The sequence below is a fragment of the Elgaria multicarinata genome, chromosome 3 (genome assembly GCF_023053635.1).
Source record: "Elgaria multicarinata webbii isolate HBS135686 ecotype San Diego chromosome 3, rElgMul1.1.pri, whole genome shotgun sequence".
Classification (NCBI taxonomy): Eukaryota; Metazoa; Chordata; class Lepidosauria; order Squamata; family Anguidae; genus Elgaria; species Elgaria multicarinata.
In genome coordinates, this window is record NC_086173.1 from 32,775,171 (window position 1) to 32,798,808 (window position 23,638).

General features: G+C 41.8%; 1 protein-coding gene across 2 annotated transcripts in view; it reads right to left on the reverse strand.

Annotated features, from left to right (window-relative positions):
• Nucleotides 1-23,638, reverse strand: part of CA10 (carbonic anhydrase 10) — a 321,453-nt gene that overhangs the window by 159,054 nt on the left and 138,761 nt on the right. For both annotated transcript variants that reach the window (XM_063123160.1, XM_063123159.1), the window contains exon 4: nt 22,526-22,668. In XM_063123160.1, coding sequence (XP_062979230.1) covers nt 22,526-22,668 — 143 coding nt within the window. The remainder of the gene's footprint in view (nt 1-22,525; nt 22,669-23,638) is intronic.

The window sequence follows — 23,638 nt, forward strand, 5'->3', positions numbered from 1 at the left end:
GTTGACCCATCCTGTCTTTGCCCCGGAAGAAAATGTTAGATGCCAGTATGTTGTCACAGTAATATCCAGGATTGCATCCACTCCGCAAAAGATCCCTGACCATCTAACAAATTTTTTTTTTGCGGCACAACTCTTTGCTAACCCTTAATGTTCAGATTTGCCCACAGATTGTGAGTTCAAGAAACTAGAGCCAGAAGCAGCTAAAGAGGGAGAACAAACTCCCTAAAAGGCGATAAGAATAAACGATGCATCAGCAAATCTGTCAGGAGTGGTAATATCCTTAGCACAGCATCTACAATTAAAGACACCTTTTCATTGCGTGCCATTCTCCCAGAGCAGCCATTGCCAGGAATAACAACAAAGACAAACACCTCAGCAGTGTCACTGCTATTTAACATCAAGTAAAAAAAAATAAATCATTTCACATTCTTTTCCTGTTCTCTACAAGTGTCAATCAAAGCAAGAGGAAGGAAGGGAGACGAACGTGCACGGACAAACAAAATGCAAATGTTAATGGCGTGTATTAAAAGCTTGGGAAAGGGTGGTGAGTTTGTAGCCATGGCTAAATTTAATTTAAATTAAATTTTACAGCATTTAACAACGCTAAGTTTGTTTTCTAGCAGACCCCAGAACTGTTGTTTTTTAAATGGATCTGGAATGAGCATGTGTGGTGTGCTCCATTTTGGGAGCCACTGCCAGCTCTGCACACCCAGTCTATGGGGTCTTTTTGCATCCAAACAACCTTCATACCTACAGGCTGCATCATGCCGTCTGTTAAGATTTTAAAATGCCAATTCTATGTAATTGTGGGTACAATTAATGCCAAGTAATGAAGCCACCACAGGGTTTCATGGACTACCCTCAGAGGGGTAAGTTGCCAGGAGCAAGTAACTGGTTTTACATGGTTTGAACTGGAACCTATAGCTTTCCAGGTACCTTTCAAGGATCAGACAAATAAAATAGAATACAAGAAAGAGAGATGACAGAAGAAAGGTGTTTTTTTTATACTACTTGGTATCTCACATTTGTTGTTGTGGTTCAGAGACTTGGGCTGGTGAATGAATGAATGATGGTTTCTTGACTATAACCTAAAGAAATCCATCCAGGCTAGAAAAAAGCAATGTACATTTTAGGTAGCCTTTTTGTATTGGCATTTGATAAAAGATGCAATCCAAACAAGTGATGTATATCAGCAAGAAAGCCTATGTTGAGTGCGGTTCAAAGACAAATACCACAGGAATGGCCTGCATTAGTATAGCACTCTGAAGCAACAAACAAATCATCCTTGCTTGCGTGACGCTTTAACGCATATGAAAAACAACAACCCAGTGCATGATTTTCAATATCACTTGTTGTTTTTTGGTTTGTAGGATGTTACAATATAAAATCCACACCTCTATCTATCTATCCGAAAACGGAAATGGCTGTAATTATATGCACTACCTGCTGACACCCACAAACAATCCAGGAGACAGCTAAGTACGTGAAACCATTCCCACAATTAATATGAGGCGTAAAGAGAGAGAGCACTTTGAGAAATTGCTCCTTCAGTGCAAATAACACTCTTTTCAGGAAGGCCATGAGAGTGACATTGAGTTAAGGAAATAAGATGCGTGTATTAATAAGAGAATTTCACTGCTGCCCTCAATAACACTTAGCCATATTCTCTTCGAGGTCAGGGAGGGGCTTAAGTAAACCCCAGTAAAAGGACATGAGAAGGGAAGCTCAGGGGAAAAGTATACATTTTGGGAGCAGCCATCTTTGTGTTTTATTTGTCTTCCCCATTCACTTGAATGGGGAATCTAACATAAATGGGCATCTAATTTTACAGAAAACCGCAAATAAGTTGACATGATTTTTGCCCTTTTGCGAACTTATTTTATTAAAATCTGAAACCTACAGTAAATTATGAACACAAGAAGATAAAAGTTAAGCACTTATTTTAATGAAAGAGACCTGTGCATATGCCTAAATCCTCCCATCACATCCCTGCAACAAAAATCAACAGAATTCAGAAGTGCTTAAAACTTTGACTGTATTTTGCTGCTGCTGCTGCTGCTGCTGCCGCCGCTCCTCCTCCTCCTCTTCTTCTTCTTCTTCTTCTTCTTCTTCTTCCTCTTCTTCCTCCTCCTCCTCCTCCTCCTCCTCCTCCTCCTCCTCCTCCTCTTCTTCTTCTTCTTCCTCCTCCTCCTCCTCCACCTCCTCCTCCTCCCTCCCTCCCTCCCTCTTCTGCTTTCTCCTCCTCTCCTAATGCACAACTGTGAATCCAGCTATCCAGCTGCTTTCACACAAATGGTTAGCAGGGCACATGTTTGTACTAACCATTCAGAGGTTGACAAGATATATATTCAGACATTTTCTCACATTAATTTCTTATCTGTATCTCTAAAATGCAAGGAGTGCCATTAAAGACTTTTTTGAAGACTGATGTCTTTTATTTATTAGCAGTGGAAAAACATTTGATTGCTAAATCTAGAAAGAAATATGTAGCTCCTACTATAAGCTTATGGCTTTCTTAGATTTGATGGATCTATAGATTTAAAGATGACTAAGGTTGCTTTTTTTATTTGAAAGAGGGGAATAAAGATTGGATGTCTGGGAAGATAAGTTTTTTGTTGCTGTATTTGGGCCTGCCGTCAAGCAAGCTGAATTGAACAATGGTAAGAAAATATTTGCGTAAGTTGCTTAAATGTATAGGTCTGGATCTAAATAATTAAAAGCTGGATTATAGCATTATAATGTAGGATAGATTTGTATAAAAGACAGACATATCTGTATAAGATATCTAGATGTATATGCCTAGATGTAAGGATGTGTTATCATCCAAGGAATTGCATTTCTGGAGCATACATATGAGCAAGAAGAGTACCATGTCAGTCTGTATTGTAGTTTTCATATATGATCAATTAAAAGATACAAGTGTCAAAAAGCAACATCTGAAGCAGCTCCTATTCTTTCCATAAGCAGATGGCTATACAAGATGGATTGGATCTTCTTTTAGGGCAAGAGTTACCCATGTTGCTAGCTATCCATCTGTGGAGAGGAATCGGAGAAGAAACTCAATGGCAAGTGAGAGCTTTGCTGTTCTATAAAAAAGGAAGACGTGCCGGGGTTCACAACCATCCTAGCATCTCCAGCATATTCCTTTTATACCCTGAATCTCTTACCCCCCCCCCAGTATTCTTCTTGTGACAGACACTTTGAAGTGGAATAGAAAAGGAGATACTACAAAGAATAGGGTGAGACACAGAAAGAACTCTGATAGGAGCAGAATTACAAGCAGGAGATAAAGGAAAGAAGGACTGAAGCAATAGCTGCAAGGAACTTCCATATCAATTTGAAGAAAGGATTACATCCCTTTCATTCAGAGCCATTACACTGGAACTTTCCCCTGATATTCCCCTGATGGATGAGGCACCCACTCCATTAGAATAAAAAATGTAGTCTATCACTCTGCTTCCAACAGTGGCCATTCAAATGCCTCAATTTCCCCATTGTTTGCCCCTAGCATCTCATATTTAGAGCAGGGGTGAGCAGAGGGTAGATCTCTAGATATTTAGGACTTCAATTTTCAGATGCCTATGCCAGCATCACCAACGGTCAGGAATGCTGGTAGTTCAAGTCCAAAACATCTGCCCATCCTTGATGCAAACATTTACTGCCTTGAACATGAAGGCTCCATTTAGGTATCATAGCTAATAGGAGGAAATTCCATGGCCAGAGCAGACAGGAGTTGCTGACTGGGTGGGACTTGAAGGACTCTCATTTTCAGGAGGCTCCAGCTGTCCCAACCATCTGCCCCAACTTCTTGTATTTTATCTTAATCTTATAGTTTGGCAAGCAAAGCTTCTCTTGCAATGCTGAAATGTGCTTAACAATGAACAGTGTTTGTGTTGCTTCACTGGCTTGAATAGCTGGTGAAAGGTCTTTATCGCCATGTATACTCTGCCACTATGAACAATCTCCCTTTAGTCCACAAGCATTACAGTATGTACAGGAAAGGAAAACACTGCAAGGGTGTGCAAGGTGCAGCTATATGCAAGGTCAAATATAACAAAGCCATTCTTCCAGTGAAAACTACAAAATTCAATACCCATTTCTCATGGAACTAGAAAGATAAGTAACTTTAATTCACAGGAGGGCTTTTCAAAAGATACAGCTTTTATATTCTCCAGACCGTTAAAGCACACAACACACACACTCATCAACACGCAAGCTTGCCTGGTGAAAAAGTCACTACCACCCTCAATCAAATGCACAATCAAGAGAGGCAAGGCAATTCTGAAGATGGAATAATAAAGGAACCTGTAAAAGAGACCGGGAAATTATAAGATGAATGAAAACTCTGCACACGTTGGGTATAAATGCAGTTCAAAACAGCCAAAGAGAGATGTGACAATACGATCTTCTAGTGCAGGTGGGCTGCCAGAAACACATTAACCGAGTGTCCCTGTATTGGGAAAGGATTATTTTAGGTTTCTTGCATTCACTCTAGGTCTTGTGTTTTATTGCTAATGTCCCAATCCAGAATTTCATGAAGATTGACACAAAGAGTAAACACCATTCGACATGGTAGGACTTCTCAGTAAACATAGGTGGGATCAGACAGTGAATGTTTCCATATAGTTCCTTTGCTATCTCTAAGCCCATTCTTGGAGGAAACTCTTCTACTTATTATGCTTACCATGTGAAAAACAGCCTGGTTCTACCTGTTCAGAACTTTGAAGGTTCCTGCCTGACAGACTCAGAAAGCTGAAGGAGCCTGAGATTATACGCAAGAAGCTGCCAACTAAGCTCTATCCTTCTGGTGTTTATCTCCTGTTATCTCTCTCCTTGGCAGCTAATCTTCTCTCCTCTCTCCCTCCCAACTGCTAGGGAAGATTAGCCAAAGACGGGGAGAGATAACTGGAGATAAATGGTGGAAGTGAAAAACTCAAGCCTCCTCTCTTTTCCTGGAAACGCCACTTCAAGCTCCTCGACTTCCTTTGCCTGTTTAGAGATTCTTCAAAGTACTGAATAGGTGGTGAGGAGCTGCTTTTCATGTGGTGAGTCTAGCATGTAACCCTGGGCCTGTCTTCATAGAGCTGTTTTGCCGCTCCTTCCCCCTGAAACCCCACGGTATAGCTGCTGCAGGGTGGATGCATGAAATCCCCATGCCAGGAGGGAGTGTGGGATTTTTTGGTGGTCATTCGGATACTGAAACCCACTCCTACTTTTTTTCTGGCTTCCAGTGACTAACCACTGGTCACCATCCACCCCAGGATACCCCCAGCCCAACACTGGAGCGAGGTCACATGTGGAAGGGCTGTGGTGACCACACTTCCAAGGGAAAGATTGGGGAAAGTCTCTGATGTCTTTTACAGTGCAGCTTCGGGGAAAAGCCCCACAGTGCCTGCAAGTTGGTGGCTGTGTCGTATAGCCGACACAGCAGCACTGCACAGCCACAGCGGGGCAAAGAAGATGTTTAGACAACTCCAAGTGACTACAACGGTTTGAGTGGTGGTGTATTGGCCAGGTGGGAAAGGTTATTGTAAGTAGTTCCACCTACAGTATGTGCTGGAATGTTCACACTCACTCCATCCCGCTGTGGAAAGCAGCTCCCACAAAGCTGTGTGTGCATGAAGTGATGATATGACACTGTTTAAGAATGCCTGCTCTCCAAGCCCAAAGCGCTGTGCCCATGCAAAAGGACTGAAGCAGTGAGAGTTCAAAATGGGAACATTGGCTCATAGATGCAGAGAATTGCCACTGTGAAAATTAATATGAATAACAGCATGAGACAGAAGCCTAACACAGCTGTCTTTACAAGGACAAAACAACTTGGAGAGAAGTGGTGCACTCACCCCCACACTTCTCTACTCCAAATTGCCCATCTCCAAGTGGCTTTCCACTGTAAGGGTCCACATGTGTGCCAGGCTTACATGTAACTTGTTGTTAAACCCTATAATATTAAGATCTTGCCAGAATATTATTGTACACAACCCCCACCCACCCCACTCACAATTCCAGGGACAGCACTAACCAAGGGCATGTCTAGGCGAGGGCTTATCCTGGGGATCGCTCCAGGATCATCCCTGTGCATCCACATGACACACAGGGACCCCGGGGGCAGGGAGGGATGTTCCCTCCCTTTCCCCGGGATAACCACGATAGCTTTAATCTCGATTTCTCCCACTGTCTCAGGATCGTCCCGAGACCACGGGATGTGTGGGCAGCCACCCCAGTTTCTCCCTGGCTCCTCGTGAGTAAAAGCGAGGAGCCAGGACCTGGGCATGGGGCACGGAGCTCCTCAGGAGCTCCATGCCCATCGAGGGTGGGAAGGGGGAAGCGGGATTTTTTTTAAAAAACACACACCCTCCTTTATCGCATGAGCTCTTGTGTTCTTTTTCGTTAAAAAAACCCAACCAAAATGGCGGGCGCAACGTCCTCTTCCTCCTGGGATGCTGCATGCCGCATGTAGACTGAGGGGGAGGATCTCACAATCACCATATCGCAAGATCCCCCCTCCCCTCCCTAGGTCTAGACATGCCCCAAGTTTGACTTTCTTTGAATGAGCAAGCACTAGAGACGTAAAGTGTCTGTATAATACTTTATTTACAACTATACAGGCAGACCGGCCTTCCCCAATCTGGTGCCCTCCAGATATTTTGAACTACAATTACAAGCATTCCTGAGCCATGGTGGCTAGGGCTGTTGGGAGTTGAAGTCCAAACCATATGGAGGGCAGCAGGTTGGGGAAGGCTGAAGTAGAGAATAAGTGAGAAGGTGAAGAGGCATTCCTACGAGCTGTCAGATCAGCTACCCCACATCAGACCTCAAGAGAAAGGGTCTGTAGCCCATATGTTCAGCCAGCCAATTCACTGCATTCTCCTTTTGTCAAGCTACTGTTTCTTCACACGCAAATTTCTCTCTCCAAAGCTCACTTTCCCATAGCTCTGATGGGGATTTTATTCAAATAGAAAGAAAGAAAGAGATTCCCAACTATCTCCCTAACCATGATCTCCCATCAGTCTGCATAGCAAAGGAAGGATCACCTAGCATCCATAACCATATGAATCTGAAATTCAGCCCAGATGGTAAAAGATAGCTAAGATATCTAGATGTATTTGACTATTCAAAAAGGTAAGAAAGAAAATGGGATGGAATTTTTCTATGTAATGATCAGGTATTATTGCTAGCATCTTTGGTTTGGGCTCCTAACAGCATAATCCTGAGACAGATGATATGGCTGTCCCAGAAATGATAGGCTATAGGCTTAAAGTGGGGTGGTGTATGAAATGGCGTCCCAGTGCTAGCACTAATGACTCTGCAGTAGCCTAAACCAACACGTGTGCCATCATGTAACTAGTGTAACGGGTAAAAGTGATGATTTGCTGCTGAAATGTTGGCAGCAAATTGCTGCTTTTTCCTGTTGTGCTAGTTACATTCCGCAAGCTTTTGTTTGTGCAAGGACAATGTCAATAGAGCTAGTGGCAGTGCAAAGTTGGATCCTTTCCAGGGGGGTGGGATCTCACCCTGTTTATTTATAACTCCAAAGATCTAGGACAAGTATAAATATAAATTGAGCCGAAATATTTCACTTCAGTTTTTTTTTTTTTTACAACAGATGCTTTAACTGGAATGGGGAATTTTCAAATAAGGCCTGTCAAAAATGGGAACAATATGGACCGTTAAAAATGTGAGATTTTTATCAGTCAAAATAACCTTAAATCAGGCTGTAATTAGAGGATTCAAAACACATATCTAGTTTTCTTTCACTCCTTTTTTCTTCCTGATTTTTTTTTTTCACCAGGTGGCGAGAAATCATGATGCTTTTTGAACATTAAGTTTGAGGCTGTTAAAGGATCCTGGCCATACAAAAGGCATATAAAAATGAACTACAATCTTCTATGAAAGTTTGCTACTTTGCAGGAGGAAACATTTAAAAGAGCTTGGGAACAAGGTTTTGGGAAACAATTCTAGGCGAGTTGTAGATTGGCAAAGTTTGTTTTATAGCTTCCAACTTCCAGTATTAATCATTACAAGATTATATAGCTGGTATCTGACATCTATAAAACTGAAAAGGTGTTGCTGGATGGTTGCTGGAAATCTGGTCAGTATAAGAAGACTTCATTCACAGTTGATGAATTTGATGTTGTGCACAATTGTGGAATTAAATCATACAAATGACACCAAAGAATTGGTCCAAAGGCTTAAATCCAACATTCTCCTCACATGACTAGTGCTCACATTACAGGGCTTCCTGTTGCTCTCTTCCTCTCTACAGCTGTACATGTGCCTTCCAAATCTGCTCTGGATGGTTTTGTATCTGGTCAAGTGGGCAGGGCTCCTGCAGCTTTAACTACTGTGATGAAGAGGGCATTTCACCAGGTGCTATATGCATACAAATGACACTTGCTGAAATTCCTTTTTCTATACAACTGTTAAAGATAAAGGAGCCCTGTCCTCCTTTCCATATGGTCACCCTAAAACAACCCATAGTCAATATTTCTCGGAAAGAAAAAATGATGTTAGAAATTCAAAGATAAAAAAATACTTTCCAATCAGGATACAGCTGTAAAGACTGAAAGAAATCCCTGAACATTATTTCATCTGAGGACTGGACCGAAACAAGTCCAATCCTCTAATGAACTTAAGTTAACAAACCTGGTATGACTTAGAGAAGGTAGGCAGATTTGCAGTTCTTTTCAATCTAGCTGGGCTAAGTTTATACAGTTTGGGAATATGGTATTTAAAGTATGCCAAAACCATATTTCAGTTTCTTTGTTTTCTATATAAAGATAGTATGATTTACATAATGTTAAAGGTAGTTCCATGCAGCATGACTTTCGTGACACTGGATGTCTCTTTATTTCAATAAAGGGCATGATCCAGAAATTAAGCATTTCAAGCGCCCATTGTGTTAGCATGAGAAATAAGCACATTCCTAACTCTCTCTCTCATTGAAATTAAAGTCTTAAAAGCACTTAACTTTGGCTTGATTGTTCCCAAAGTTTATCATTAACAAAACAACCAAAATGGGAGCAAGGGCTTAAATATGAGAACTGAAAGGTCAGATGATGAACCAAAGAAGAGCCCAATTTTCCTTTGTTTGTTAGCTGCTCTCACTTTCTTCTTTACTTACAATTAACAATGTTAAAGTCAGATTTGGTACTTCGTCTCACTAGCAAATGAATTGGATTTACCACTTAACCAAGCATGAAATGATCTTTTCAATACTAATTCAATAAGCACTGAATAAGCTGGAAGCAATTACACCACACATAGGAAGGACAGGTTTTCAAACGACATTACATTTTCAGGCACTAAATATGGCATAATTGGCCAAGCATAACATGCAACATCAAGTGAGTTGATGGCTAAGTCATCTCCAGCCAGCCACCAGAGGATTTGGGTTATAAAACCTATTGATTGGGGTAACAATAATACTCTAAAAAGTTAACTGAAATGGATATGCATTTCATAATGCTTGACTACTAAATATAATAGCTTTACGCCATCCTCTTCATACTCTTGTTAGAATGATGAAATCTGATGGACAGGACATAAAGCTCCAATTGCCTCCCATATACAGAGGTATGTTTGTTCAAGGACAAGCTATGTGTAGGTCATGTCTAACTCTACTGCTCTTGTTTTGGGAGAAGATGTTTCAGGTAATCAAGCAGAATCAGAACTAGAAAACGCAGCGCCAGACACCAGCCAGCCTGTACTAGTGGGGGAGGAAGCTCTCATGGGCGATTCCCCAGCTGGGAGTCAGCCCTCTCCAGAGCTTATCTCTTCAAGGCCAAATCCTACACACTCAGTGGGAAGTGAGGTTTCTTCCAGAGGTGAGTGTCCTGACAAGCTAGCTGATGCTAGGGTCCGCTGGAAGCTCAAACGCACAGCGCAGAAGGAAGTCGTGAGAAAGTCGGTTCAATTATGCCAGAACCTGCCTCCACACCAGGCTCCCTGAAGTTGCGGGAGTTTGGGAAGTAGTTTCCTATTCTTCTTGAGCGGACAATTGTCTTGCTTAGTTTGCATAGTTTTGCCTATGGAGACGTTTCTAAGAGGTTAGATTCTCTTCAGGTAGAAGAGACGTTTGTTGCTTAATAAAAGCTTTGTGGATTACGTAGTAAGCCTCGTCATTTGCCTCCCATCAAAAGCTGGAGTTTTCTGAGAAACACAAGTGCAGCAGTCATTCTTAGGGAGGGATGCAATGGCAACGTCTGTGCAAGCATCTCTAGAAGAGGAGCAAGGCCTCTTCTAGAGAGGTCTCAGTAATGTCTACCCTTTAACAGTCAACCCCTCACCGCTGCATTTGGTTTTATTGGCATATTTTTTGCATGCATAGTGGTTTGTGTATTTCACACTAACATACAAGTGAGGAGGAAAACCTAGAATTTTGAACTGTGCCTGATTCAACAGCCCTACAATTTTATTATGAATATCAAGTCCTTTCTTATTACACTGTCATCTTTTTTGTGGTATTCTATTGTGTCCTTTTATCCTCACTGCAAGCCTATGAAGATCCTCAAGATCCTCCTCCTCCTCCTCCTCCTCCTCCTCCTCAAGGTCTAGACTTAGAACCAGGAGACCTGGGCCTAATCTACATCAAGCAGGACACTGCACTATGAAAGCGGTATATAAAAGGCAGGAGCCACACTACTGCTTTATAGTGGTATTGAAGTGCGCTGACAACTGTTGGGGCCCATTGACACACACCATATACCACTTTCATAGTGCAATATCCTGCTTGGTGTAGATTAGGCCTGAGTGATCTTGGGCCACTTACTATTCCCAGCCTAATCCACCTCAGAGGGAGAACCTCTAGGATACTATTTTGAACTCTCCCCCTCAACTATGTAGATGCTGCCATGTAGATGCCAGTGTCAGAACTACTGCAATACTACAAAATGGTGCACTGCAAAATAAGCGCATCAAACAGTAAGCTATTCAATTAATCAGGCATCTAACTAGTTACTCTTAAGACGAGTGACAGAATTGACCTAGGGGCTTTGGAAGAGCTATTGATTTCCAGACAATGTTATCTGTGATACTGGGTAAAGAACTTTAGCTCTGGATTCCTTTACTTTTGTCATCTTGAAAGTCGGAAACTGTTATGCCAACAGATTTTCCAGTGTGAATTATTGTTTGTTTCTCCCCTACCCCCCCCCGCCCACATCTTTCCCCCTTGCCCTGGTATGTAAACTGATATTAAAGACTAGCCTATTTGTCATTTTGACAGCTCCTGGCTGCTAGAAGAGATTTAGTTATGAAATTTCTGGTCTCCTCTGAGGCTGTTAAACTTCAGAGGTCTTTATCCTTGATTTGTATTTCAGATATTTTTCAATATTCCCCACCACATGGAACTGGCCCCTACTCACTCAGACTGCTCTATTTCTAGTCTGCAGTTATAGTTCAAATCTGCACTGTGAGAAGCAAGAACTAGATCTGGGAAATGTTCAAAGCACAAGAGCAATCTCCGTTGTCTCCTTGAAAGAAACTACACATGCTACAGACCATTAAAAAAGAGGGCATTCTGAACATAGATGCTTCCAGAGGAGGCTTTTATTGTGCCATCATCCTGCCTCGTTCACAGCATTTTACAGGGGGTCCAGACATTGACATCTTCCATGTGTAGGCCCTTCCATGTTTTCCAACCACTTATCCCATCTTTTTTTTCTTAACACAGAAAAAACTGTTAAGGGGAAAAAATTTCTGCACAATTTCATGCAGGGAGTCCTCCATCTGGAAGCACTGCAAGTTAGATGTGTGTTTTTTAAAAGAACCATGAAAAGTTGAGATGATGATGATGATGATGATGATGATGACATTTATATATCGCCCCATAGCGGAAGCTCTCTGGGCGGTTTACAAAGATTAAAACTGTGAACATCAAAAACAAATATACAAAATTTAAAACTATAAAAAGCATAAAAACAGACAATATCCATTTAAAACAACTATTCTGGGGTCATTTAAATGCTTGGAAGAAAAGTTCATGCTCTCCAGACTCAGGCTAGATACGTGCTTTGAGGGCTGTGTCTCCAATCAGAAGTGTGAATTATTTAGGAATTTGAATTATTCTCCAAGCAAGAAGTATTCCTGGGGTATGCCCCTTACCTGGTTTCCCCTGATTCTTAAGCCCCACCAAGTCCTCTAGGTCCTCAAACCATCAGGTCCACACCACCCTTCCTCTAACCCAACTCCCCAGTGCACTCGGCCTGTCCACTGTTCCTGGCTGCCACAGTATGGTTGGGCATGCTGGAAACTGAGTGTCTAACTAGTCCATTTAATACATCTGTGGCTATGAACACACAGAGACAACAGAGATTACTCTGTTACTGAGTATTGACTGGATGGGTAGAGGCATGTATTTCTTCATGCATGGATGTAGTAGGCTTATTTTATGGAATGCAGTTTCTGGCTCACATTTTAGTGCTGGCACAACTGAGATGCTGGAGGACATGATGCTAAAGCCAGTCCTCAACTGCTGCTGCTCTTAGGAGCCTTTGGCGGGCCTAGAAGAAATAATATCCCTCCCGCATACAAAGTGTGCTGTGAAGCACCACCAGAAGTTATTGTAACTTGCAGCTGGGGTTTCTCCTCACACCACTGTTTCTCAGGCCATAGCTAGATGGGGTGAAGTCCCGGGGCGATCACCAGGATCGTCCCTGTGTATCCACATGACACACAGGGGATCCCTGGAGCAGGGAGGGACGATCCCTCCCTTGCCCAGGATCTCGCCCTCCCCTTCGAGCCCGCTTTTTCCATAGTCTCGGGATGATCCCGAGACTGCGGAACATGTGTGCGGGCATCACAGTTTGTCCTGGTTCCTTGTGAGGAGCCAGGACCAGCGCACGGGGCACAGAGCTCCTCAGAAGCTCTGCGCCCATCAGGAGTGGGGTGGGGGGAACGGGGAAATTAATTAAAAATTAAAAAACCTACCTTTTGCGCACAACCGTTCATGCGATCTTCTTCTTTAACCAAATAAATAAATAAATGGTGGCTGCGATGTCCTCTCCCTCCGAGGTCATCGCATGCCACGTGTAAACAGAGGGGAGATTTCGTGATAAAAATATTGCAAGAGCCTCACCCCTCCGTCGCGCTAGACAGGTAGGTCTAGCTGAGGCCTCAGTATCTTGCTGGTGGAAAAACATGATGCTGGTACAGAGAGGAAATTGTACATACACTTAAAAAAATAGGATGCTTGAAGGCAGAGTGTTTTACAAATGGTGTGTTTGCTGAATCAGTGCACCCCATACTTACAAGACAGTGGCAATCCCTCTGTTGATTTCTGCTAGTTGAAACGGCTAGCTGTGATAAACAAGAGTAAGTAGAGTGACTGGCACGGGGAAGCAGCAACTGTAACAACAAACTACTCAGCTTCTAGATACCTTTCCCTGAAGATATGATTTTGTCCATGTCTTCAATCACTCAGGCCATTGGGGAACCTCATTTTACCATCTATAGCATTGTTTTAACAATCACCAGTAATAAAGGAAACAAAGCATGTAATGGTAAGCATACCACAGTGAATAAATGCACTCAGACACTTGGCAGGAGGTTTGGACATATCACTGACAAATTTCAGGCTAGTTAGATGCTATCGAAACTTATGCCTCAATCCCACTGGAAGCAATAGCTGTCTATTTTTTGTATGCACATCCCATGGATTTCAACAGAACTTAAACATGCTTAACTTTCTTTGGGTACTATTGAAGATGAGATGATACTTCCTTAGATTCCCCCCCCCCCCCCCCCGCCGCCCTTGCTGCAGTTTTTTCACATTCCATTTTTACATTCTGGACAGTTTCACACACACACATACACACACTCCTCTATGTCTCTTAAATGTTGATTAAAAACAACTTGAATGTGCATACAAGCATGACTTCTCCCAAATATTAAGAGAAGAATACTGAAATGCAATAGGAACAATAATTAACATTGCACTTTTTGGATCGCCTTAACTTTTTGGGAGTTAAGGCGATGTATGGAACCAAGTCTGAGTAGTGGTTACTGGTGACATTTTAGCTAGAAGAGCTAGATTAAACCAATAATTTAAATGAATATTTATTCTCCAACAAACATTCATTTAGCAAAAGGCTGAATGCCTAAAAAATCCTATGACTAATAGCTAAGTTACAGCATGAATCTATCATTTGCATCTTTATTTGTTAAACTTTTAGACATTTGTATCAAACCTATTAACTTTCCAAACACTATACATCAAATTTTCAAATTATTAAGCTCTCTGAAAATCAATCACAAATCAGTTTTCAGATGACACTGATGTCTTATTGCTATTCATTCCTGCTGGACCATTTCTAGCAGTTCATTTTATATTCCTGCAGAGTTGAAATATGGCTTGTGCCAGTATCTGTCCTTTTAGTAATCACCAAAGCAAAGCTTGGCAGTTGTCATAAATTACACTCTCGAAGAAAAAAAAAATACCAGTAATACTCTGAATTGATTGAACAGCATGGAATCAAAACTAGCTGTCAGAGAATCCATTTGACCGATCTCTCCTTCTCTCCCTATCTCTACTTTTAAGTCAGAAGACTTCTAGTATTGCAATTATTTTGTGCCAACATATGCTGGATGAACCAATTATTTATAAAAGCATTATTTTAAATGACTGTGCAATTGCATTTTTCGAATGTGCTCTTTCAAAAGAAAGCTATAAAGGATACAATTGAATAATTTTCATTTACCCACACAGCATTATGGAGTTTAAATAATAGCCTGTGGCCAGTGCAAACTGATTTATTCAGCCCTGAAACATCAACATCAGGTGGAATGGCTCTTTGTGATGGCAAAAAAAGAAGACGCCATTTCAATCAAACTGTGGGTACCTTCCAACTAATCTTAAACCAAGAGCTGGATTATTCATTATGTGCAAAAGGAGAGAGACGCTGGCTCTAGTGCTGGTGAAAAGATCCTTTATTTTTTATTTTTCTTGTTAAAAAGGTTATTTAAAAAAAACTTCACGAATAACCCAACGTTTCGGATGGTGTCAATCGTGCTTCAGGGGCTGTTTAGAAAAGTTGGCTGATAAGCGTCCACTGTGCTGGCGTTTTCTTTCGAGGGAGCTGCCTCTCCAAGCTACAATGTCAAAAAGAAAGCGCCAGCACAGTGGACGCTTATCAGTCAACTTATTTATTTATTTATTTATTTATTACATTTTTATACCGCCCAATAGCCGAAGCTCTTTGGGCGGTTCACGGTTCTAAACAGCCCCTGAAGAAGGATTGACACCATCCGAAACATTGGGCTATTAGTGAAGTTTTTTAAAATAACCTTTTTAACAAGAAAAATAATAATAAAAAAGAATCTTTTCACCAGCACCAGAGCCAGCGTCTCTCTCCTTTTGCACACACTTTTGGTGTGTCTCCCTCCAACCCATTTTTGGATTATTCATTATGCCAAGAAAAGCTCACAGCAATGGATGGGAGCTTATGCCCATTTTGCTCCTTAGGTTTCAGGAAAATATTCTCCACTCAAAATTGTTCTCTTGTCCCTCACAAATGGGGAGCAGTGGCCATATTTCCCGCTGAAGGAAGAATTAATTATTTTGTGAGCAGAACGAGCACCAAGAAAAGTAAAGGACAATCTACTGTAGACAATTTCAGGAGTAGGCTAGGATGTTGGCGGGGGGGGGGGAGAGGAAGGAAAGCAATACTCATCTACATGTACAATCACCCTTGTATGAGAAAGAGACAGCAATTCCTGTGGGACAGAGGCACGTGGCACCAGAGAATACGTGGCTACTAGGAGGAGGGCTTTCTCTGCTGTGGCACCCCGGTTGTGGAATGAGCTCCCCAGAGAGGTCCGCCTGGCGCCTACACTGTACTCTTTTCATCGCCAACTGAAGACCTTTTTATTCTCTCAGTATTTTAACACTTAATTTTAACTTTAATTTAAATTTTACTGTTCTATCTCTGCATTTTAATCTTATATCAATTTTGCTGTGTTGTTTTATCCTGGTTGTGCTTTTTATACTGTATTTTGTATTTGTGCTTTTAACCTGTTGGTTATTATGGTTTTATTATGGTTTTAATTTTTGTGAACCGCCCAGAGAGCTTCGGCTATTGTGCGGTATAAAAATGTAATAAATAAATAAAATAAATGAATAAGAATACAATTTAACATGCACCCACTCATGTCCCTTCCATATCATCGTCATTCAAGATCATGCTTTAGGGAATTGTTGGGTGCATTCTAGGATGCATGGTTCACACAACCTGACAGTGAGGACCAATATTGCTGGTGGGTGACCTGTATGAATGGTCTGTGGCACCCTATGATATATCTGCAGTGGACTGGAGTGACATGCAAGAGTACTTTAACAGACCAGTTGATGCAGAAAGAGTTCCCTAAAGGCAAAAGGTTTAAACACCTCTGCTCTACAGAGACAAATTTTAACAACCCAGAAATGAAAAAGAATGTACCCCTTTATGATGGGTGAAGTCCATTCAGCTCAATTCAGAATTGGCTCAATATTTACGAGCTTTCTTGGAGAGAATTCAGAAAAGGTGTATCTGTTTTCCAAGAGCTCTCTTCTGGTCCGTGACACTGGCAAATGTACTTTATTTGCTAGTGTCACACATGTACTTTATTGACTCTCCCACCCACTGGAACTGTAAATCACATCAATCACCATGGCTGAAAGTCACTTGGAAATCCAACCACCACCATCCTTTCTCCAAAGAAATACACCCAGAAACAAGAAGGGTTTTTACACCTGGATGGGGAGGAACAACCACATAAAATGTTTGCAGGAAATAATCAAGAGAATGAACCCAAACAGAGAATTTACTCACACTGCACCAAAACTAAACAAACAGTGTTGTTACACATTACAAAACTGTTAGCAAACGTGTCACTAAGAGTAAAGGTCTAAGAACAAAGGACTACTAATAAATTATCTTTGTAATTTACATAGCTTTACAGCTATGGATTAGGTTTTTATTGACAGTAAGAAATTAATATTAATATTTTTTTTGTACATGCACCTAAAACCGATCTGGTTTGGATGTTTGATCTGCTGATTGCTGACCGCTCAAGCTCAAAAGCTTGTTTTACATTCTGAGAAGGAGAACTTCTAGAGGGGGAAATGACATCTGATTCATAATACTTCTGGGTACTACAAGCTGGACAAACTCACATTCCGAACCAAGTAATTACAAACTTCAGCGACAATACTAATTCCAATGATCAGCAAAGCAGAGAAAGAGACTGAAAAGAGTGTTATTAACATACATTAGCACTCCACATTGGTAGTACACTTCCTAATGCCAAGGACTAAAACGAAATTCTGTTCACAAAGCTATGAAAGGGTAACAGTGCATAAAATTGCAGGTGAAGTGGACCCAATATTGTATACCATTATTTTTTTGCTCCACAGTTCTGCTTGAAGTAGCAGATTTTCAGAGATAACACAAATTCCATTTTGCAAACCAAAGGAATTTCTTTGAAAGAACCATTATATCACTATGCCTTATGCAGACCCAGTATTTAAGCCTTTTGTATTCAACACAGATTAGATTCTTGTTTCACGGACTCTATTAAGTTCCACTTCATTCAAAGTGGAAAATGTGCGAATGGGGTTTTATTTCTGTTATCACACTGTGATCTCTCTTTCACTGGAGGAAGTTACCTTGGTGTAAAGATCCAAGTGCAAGAAAAGTTTTAGGATGAATGTGATATGTTATGTGGATACCTCTGGATTACTGAAGAATATCTAAAATTACTTTGGGTATCAGCCACAAGCATAGGAGGGCTGGTTTACACAGGGGCCCTTTTTACACCTAAGGATTATTCCAGGAAAATGGAGGGATCATCCCTGCGTGCTTCCAGGATCCCCTGTGTGTCATTTGCATGCAAAGGGATGATCCCGGGACGATCCCGGGAAAAAAGGCAGGTGTAGAAATGGCCAGAGTTAGACCATTGGTCCATCTAGCTTGGCATAGTCCACATCAGGGGTGAGCAGAATTCAGGATAGCTGAGCCTGGTGCAAAAGTCATACATTTAGAATTAAAAAAACATCTGGAGTCCAGGAATTATTCTTAGTAGCAGAACTGAATGGAGCTCAAAATCCATCTGCCCAAAATTCTACACTTGGTTACTTCCCCCAGCCCCCAGAAGCTTTCTTCATTCAGCGCTATTATTTAGGGGAGAGAAAGTTATTTGTTGTTGCTATTGTTCAATGATTAGGAGTCAGAAATCCTTGCTAATCTATTGCAAATCATCCTGATATTAAACATCAGATCTAATCTAACTTCAGCCAACCGCTGCACATTACTGGTTCAATTCATCACATCTCCAGCTAGGGCTGAGAAAGCTCCCTGTCTGAAATTGTAGAGAGCCACTGTCAGTTAGTACAGGGGCAGGGGTGGGCAACCTGAGGCTCTCTTGGCCTAATTTCATCTGGCCTCAGCCTAACTTCAAAAGTCCTCTGAATGTGATCACTTGAGGCCTCTGGCATGAGTGATCTGTCCCTTTCCTGGAAGCCTGCTGAGTAGGAAGGAAGAGAAAGAGAGAGTGGTGGTAGCAGAAAGAGAGAAAAAGGGCTGTGGAGGAAATAGAGGGAGAAAATGGGTGGCAGAAAAAAGAAGAAGAGGAGGGGTGGCAGAAAGAGAGAGAGAGAGAAAAGGGGTGGTAGAAAGAGAGAGAGAAAAGGGGTGGCAGAAAGAGAGAGAGAGAAAAGGGGTGGCAGAAAGCGAGAGAGAGAAAAGGGGTGGAAGAAATAGAGAGAGAGAAAAGGGGTGGAAGAAATAGAGAGAGAGAAAAGGGGTGGAAGAAATAGAGAGAGAGGAAAGGGGTGGCAAAAAGAGAGAGGGGTGTTCAAAAGTGAGAGAGAGAGAGAGAGAGAGAAGGGACTGGCAGAAAGAGAGAAAAGGGGTTGGCAAAAAAAGAGAGAGAAGGGGTGGAAAGAGAAAGAAAGAGGGTGGCAGAAAGCGAGAGAGAAAAAAGGGTGAGCCACCCACTTTTAGGGTGACCATATGAAAAGGAGGACAGAGCTCCTGTATCTTTAACCGTTGCATAGAAAAAGAAATTTCAGCAGGTGTCAGTTGTATATATGGAGAACCTGGTGAAATTCCCTCTTCATCACCACAGTTAAAGCTGCAGGAGCTATACTAGAGTGACCAGATTTAAAGACGAGCAAAGCATCCCTGAGCAAAGGCCTGGCAACTTGAGCTTCGGAACACAGACTGCAAAGTACATATCAAGTAGCTGTTTATCCAGCCCTAACGTAACCTTTGGATCTTCTCCAGGGGACCAGCTTGATAATTTTTCCCGGATGCCATTTTTACTCCTTAGGAGTCAGCTAAAAGAAAAAATCGGCAAGACTTTTAGCCTTTAAAAATAAACACCACTGCAGGCATTCTGGGGATACAGGGCCATGGTGTTTATTGTTTGATTGACACAGGTCTGCACTTGTCTCTTAATAAATTCTTTTGTTTGCTCCAGTGGTACTTATGTGTTGTGAGCACCAAGGGAAACCGCAGAAAGTGCTATGATTTTTCTTTTGCTTGTTTGTGAAGAGCAGGGGAATGTGCTGTGTAAATTAATGAGAGTTTGAATTTTCTATTAGAAGGGAGAGTTTATCTGCAAATGGGCTTGTTGTTCTTGTTGCTGGGTTTATTTTTTTGGTATAAAAATACTCATATAATAAAAAACACACAAAGGCAGCATTATTATGAGAGAATTGCAACATGTGGATTTTCTTCGATATCTACATTCCTTCTGGGGGAATTCATCTGCCTGTAAACTCATTAAGCATCTCAAGCTGATATTTCAGATCTTGGAATCCAATTAGGTGTGCCAGCGACACACTGTCTTGAGGAGCTGGAGAGCCTCTTCACAATAAAAAGAAAATGCGGAGTAAAGAATGGAGAAATGATCCTATGACATCACCTCAAAATGCGTGCATACTGATGGCACAAGAAAAAAACACCCGCTTCCATCTGTCTGCACACGTGGTTGTCCATGTCCTTATGTTTTAAGACAGGAGTGAGGACCTGGTGGCCCTGTGGATGTTGTTGGTCTCCATATCCCATCAGCCCCAGCCAGCATGGCCATGCCCAGGAAAGATGAGAGGCAAACAACTATGGAAGGGACACAGGCTGGACTAGATGGACCCTTGGTCTGATCCCGCATGGCACTTCTTATGTTCTTATGTTCCCCATTCCCATATTAAGCATCATTTCCATGTACAGCTCTTGCGGAAGCATCTTGCCATCCCAGAAGTTAGGCTTTGGGCTGCACAGCATCCAGTTTTTCATAGAGCTTCCATAGTGATAATATTTTGAAGGAATGCACCTTCCTTCCTTTTGAAAGAAGGCCTTCAGCTCTGACATTTAGCAAAGCCTCAACCCCTTGTGACCAACCATAATGACACCAGACATAGGCTATGGTCAACCAAAGACGCCTTTGTTTTGCTTCTTGACCAGAACTCTAAAAATGGTGGTGTGGTGGTGGAGTGGTTGGAGCTAATCAATGGTGCATGCTGGACCAGGTCTGCACAACCTTTGACCCATCAAACTGAATGTAGGCCACCAGTCATGTATGGTGGCTTGCTAGGAACTTGACACACCCATGCTCCTATCATCCTTTCAATAGGCATTAGCTCTAGCTTTGCACCTCTGGCTGTCTCTAATTATCTGGGAAGACTGAAATCATGTGTAGCCATCTCAAGGCTAACTTAGTCACAGACAGAATCCTTCATATCCATTAATAAATGGATGTGATTGATGCTCACTACGATGCCAATATATGCACATTTCATAAAGGGAAAATTATATGTAGAAAATTAACTGCACACAAAATATAACTTTCATTCTTGTTCCAGGGGGATTTGAGTCACTGATGGGGATTTGAAGGGTAGTTCTCCTTGCAGGCTACAATCACATTTCAGGATCATCTATAGCCATCCAATGCTACATCTATGATAGGGATGTTGAGCTACTTTCAGCCTGTGGTCCAACTTCAATTTCTTAGGGGCCTACATTCAGTGGTAAGTGGGGCCAAAGGTAAAGGGTGTGTGTGAAATACCAGCATGTTTTTTATTTAAAGCTCTTACTGTCAGTAATATGCCTTAGGAAGAAGAATTTCAACCTATTAGAATGGTGTGTGTGTGTGGGGGGGGGGAAGCATAAAAGCCAGGTTGGTGGTTGGGAAAAAGAGGGTGGGGGCAAAGGAAGGGGGAGTGACCAACTGGGGAACCCCATGAGATGAGACTGGGACCTCAGGGCAGATGGATTTGGCCCCCAAGCCTGAGGTTCCTCACCCCTGGTCTATGGAGTATATTTTTCTTCACTCCAGCAGAATAGTTCTAAGTCATTAGTAGGTGAAGCTGTCATTTGGAGGTAGACTAGATGGAAATCTGAATAGGTGCAGCAGTGAATGGCGTAAACACTAAATCTGCCCCGATGAAGATTTACCATCATTATCATCCCACTGCCATCGTCACCTTATTCATGCAGTGGCAGAGCAGCCTAGTGGGTATTGCCAAGACACTGGATCTTAAACAGAAAACCCCCCAAAATAAGTAAACTTCTAACCACTATGACCCACCTAGTTGTAAATGGGGACATGATCCATTAGCCTGGAGATCAAATGGGGTGGCTCATGGTGATGGATGCAGAACATCTTAATTGCCACACAAATCATAGACCTGGGTGTGCTTTACCCATAGAATCCATACAGAGCTGAGGGAGAAACTTTGGTTTGGCTACTGACTTCCTTGTAGTATATGGGAGATATGCTTAACTTGCTTTTAAGAGCAGAAGCCATGAATGCCTTCCAAAGGACTTCCAAAATGTCCCCTCTTTGCAGTGGTTGGTTTCACTGGCCACCCTTGCAGCTCAGCAACAGAGAGATCTCGTCATCATGGCCTAGCAACTATTCCTTTCCCCCACTAGACAATGGACAGACACTTTGCTCCTCTTCACTCCCCGTCCCCAAAGCAGTGTTGAAAGGTGACTCCTTTGGGCACAACAAGGGCAGCAAAATCAGGGGAGACATTTCAGCTCAAGGTTCACTAAACAACTGAAAGCTCAGAGAAAAATACAGGGAATAACCTATGCTGTTAAAACTTCAGGGAGGATTATGGTAACTCCACACTGTTGGGAAAAAGTAGATGGAACATTTGTATGACCTCCAGCAGGAGTGCTTCAGCTTTAAAACACATGACTACATTTTCTCTGCACAATAAGATATAGAGGCCGAGGATCCTTGAGTACAAAGACTTAACCAGCCTTAATAAGTTGAAAATTGCAACCTGCAGTTTTAGAAGTTGCCAGATTTTAAGGGAAAAAACTCTCTGTTAAGAATAGTATATGAGGTGTATCACAGCATATGATTAAAAATATGACTGTAATAGTACATCTGCATACTTTTGCTAATGGAAAGGGAAGGGCTGAAAGTGCCTCTGAGACTGAGATCTCGACTGATGTTGAAGGCATCATTATTTATACAGAAAAGAGCCAATGTTATTATTTGTTGCAGTGAACAACCAAAGACATGCTGAGAATCTTACCTTTCTGCCTCCTGTATTTATGCGAAGAGGTGTAAGGAAGGGGTCGAAAATCATATGGCTGGTTTCTATATTGACTGGTGATTGCCGTTTTCCAACGGAGCAAAGATTCCAGGCTGAATTCACCAAGCCCCAAAAGGAAGGAACTGTAACAAAAAGAGAAGGAAGGCATTATTCCAATGAGAAGGAAACAGAAGAATGAAAAAACAGACACAAGTACCGTAGGTATGCCATGCAGACAAATGCTCAGTGAGAAAAGTTAAAGTGAGGAAAGACTAGTAATGCAGATTCTCTTTTAAAGAGGAGCAATACAACAACATTATTTGTGTGTATGTTACAGGATTTTTTCCGCCATCTTTCGTTACTCAGGGTGTCTCTAACCACTGCAGAGACTGTGGTTACTTGCACTTTAGAAAGCAAAAGCACAAAGCCTTCTAAGTTAAACTCATGTGATTTAGGGGTGGGTGAATCAGCAAAACCTGAGCTTGTTGAGGTTCTCCGATTTCCACCTTGAAATTCATTCTGACTCATGTCTGTATCGAATTGCAAGCTTTGGTTTCTTTCCGCACAAAAATCCATATGCATTTGTGTGTGTGTGTTTTTCAAAAGTACACATTTTTTTGTTGCATGAAATGTATCACAAGCTCAGAAATGTATGCACTTTAGGCTGCAGGTGACGTTAATATCCGAGAAGCGTGAATTGGATAAATTCTTGTCAAAAACGAATGGAACAAAATTCTCATCCATCTGTAGATTTCATGTAACATAATTTTGCTAAAGGAAAAGACACCACAGTGTACTGCTCCTGCATTAAAAACTTGTGTGAACTGGTCAGAGATCAGTTCACACAAAATATACTAATCAAAATATACTTAATACTGTTTCATTCCTTTACCAAAGAAAGCAGCCTGTGAAGTTGGCCAACAAGTGTTCTCTGAGTAACTATAGCAGCAGCAATCAGAACTGATAGGCAATAAAGTCACTAATGGAGAACCTCTCAGTGGTGACACTGAGTAAGAGGGTTGGAAGGAATGTCTTTGTTAGTGCCTGTAGCTATTTATTTATTTAGATTTATATTCCACTTTTTGAGCACAGTCTTCCAAGCAACATACCAGA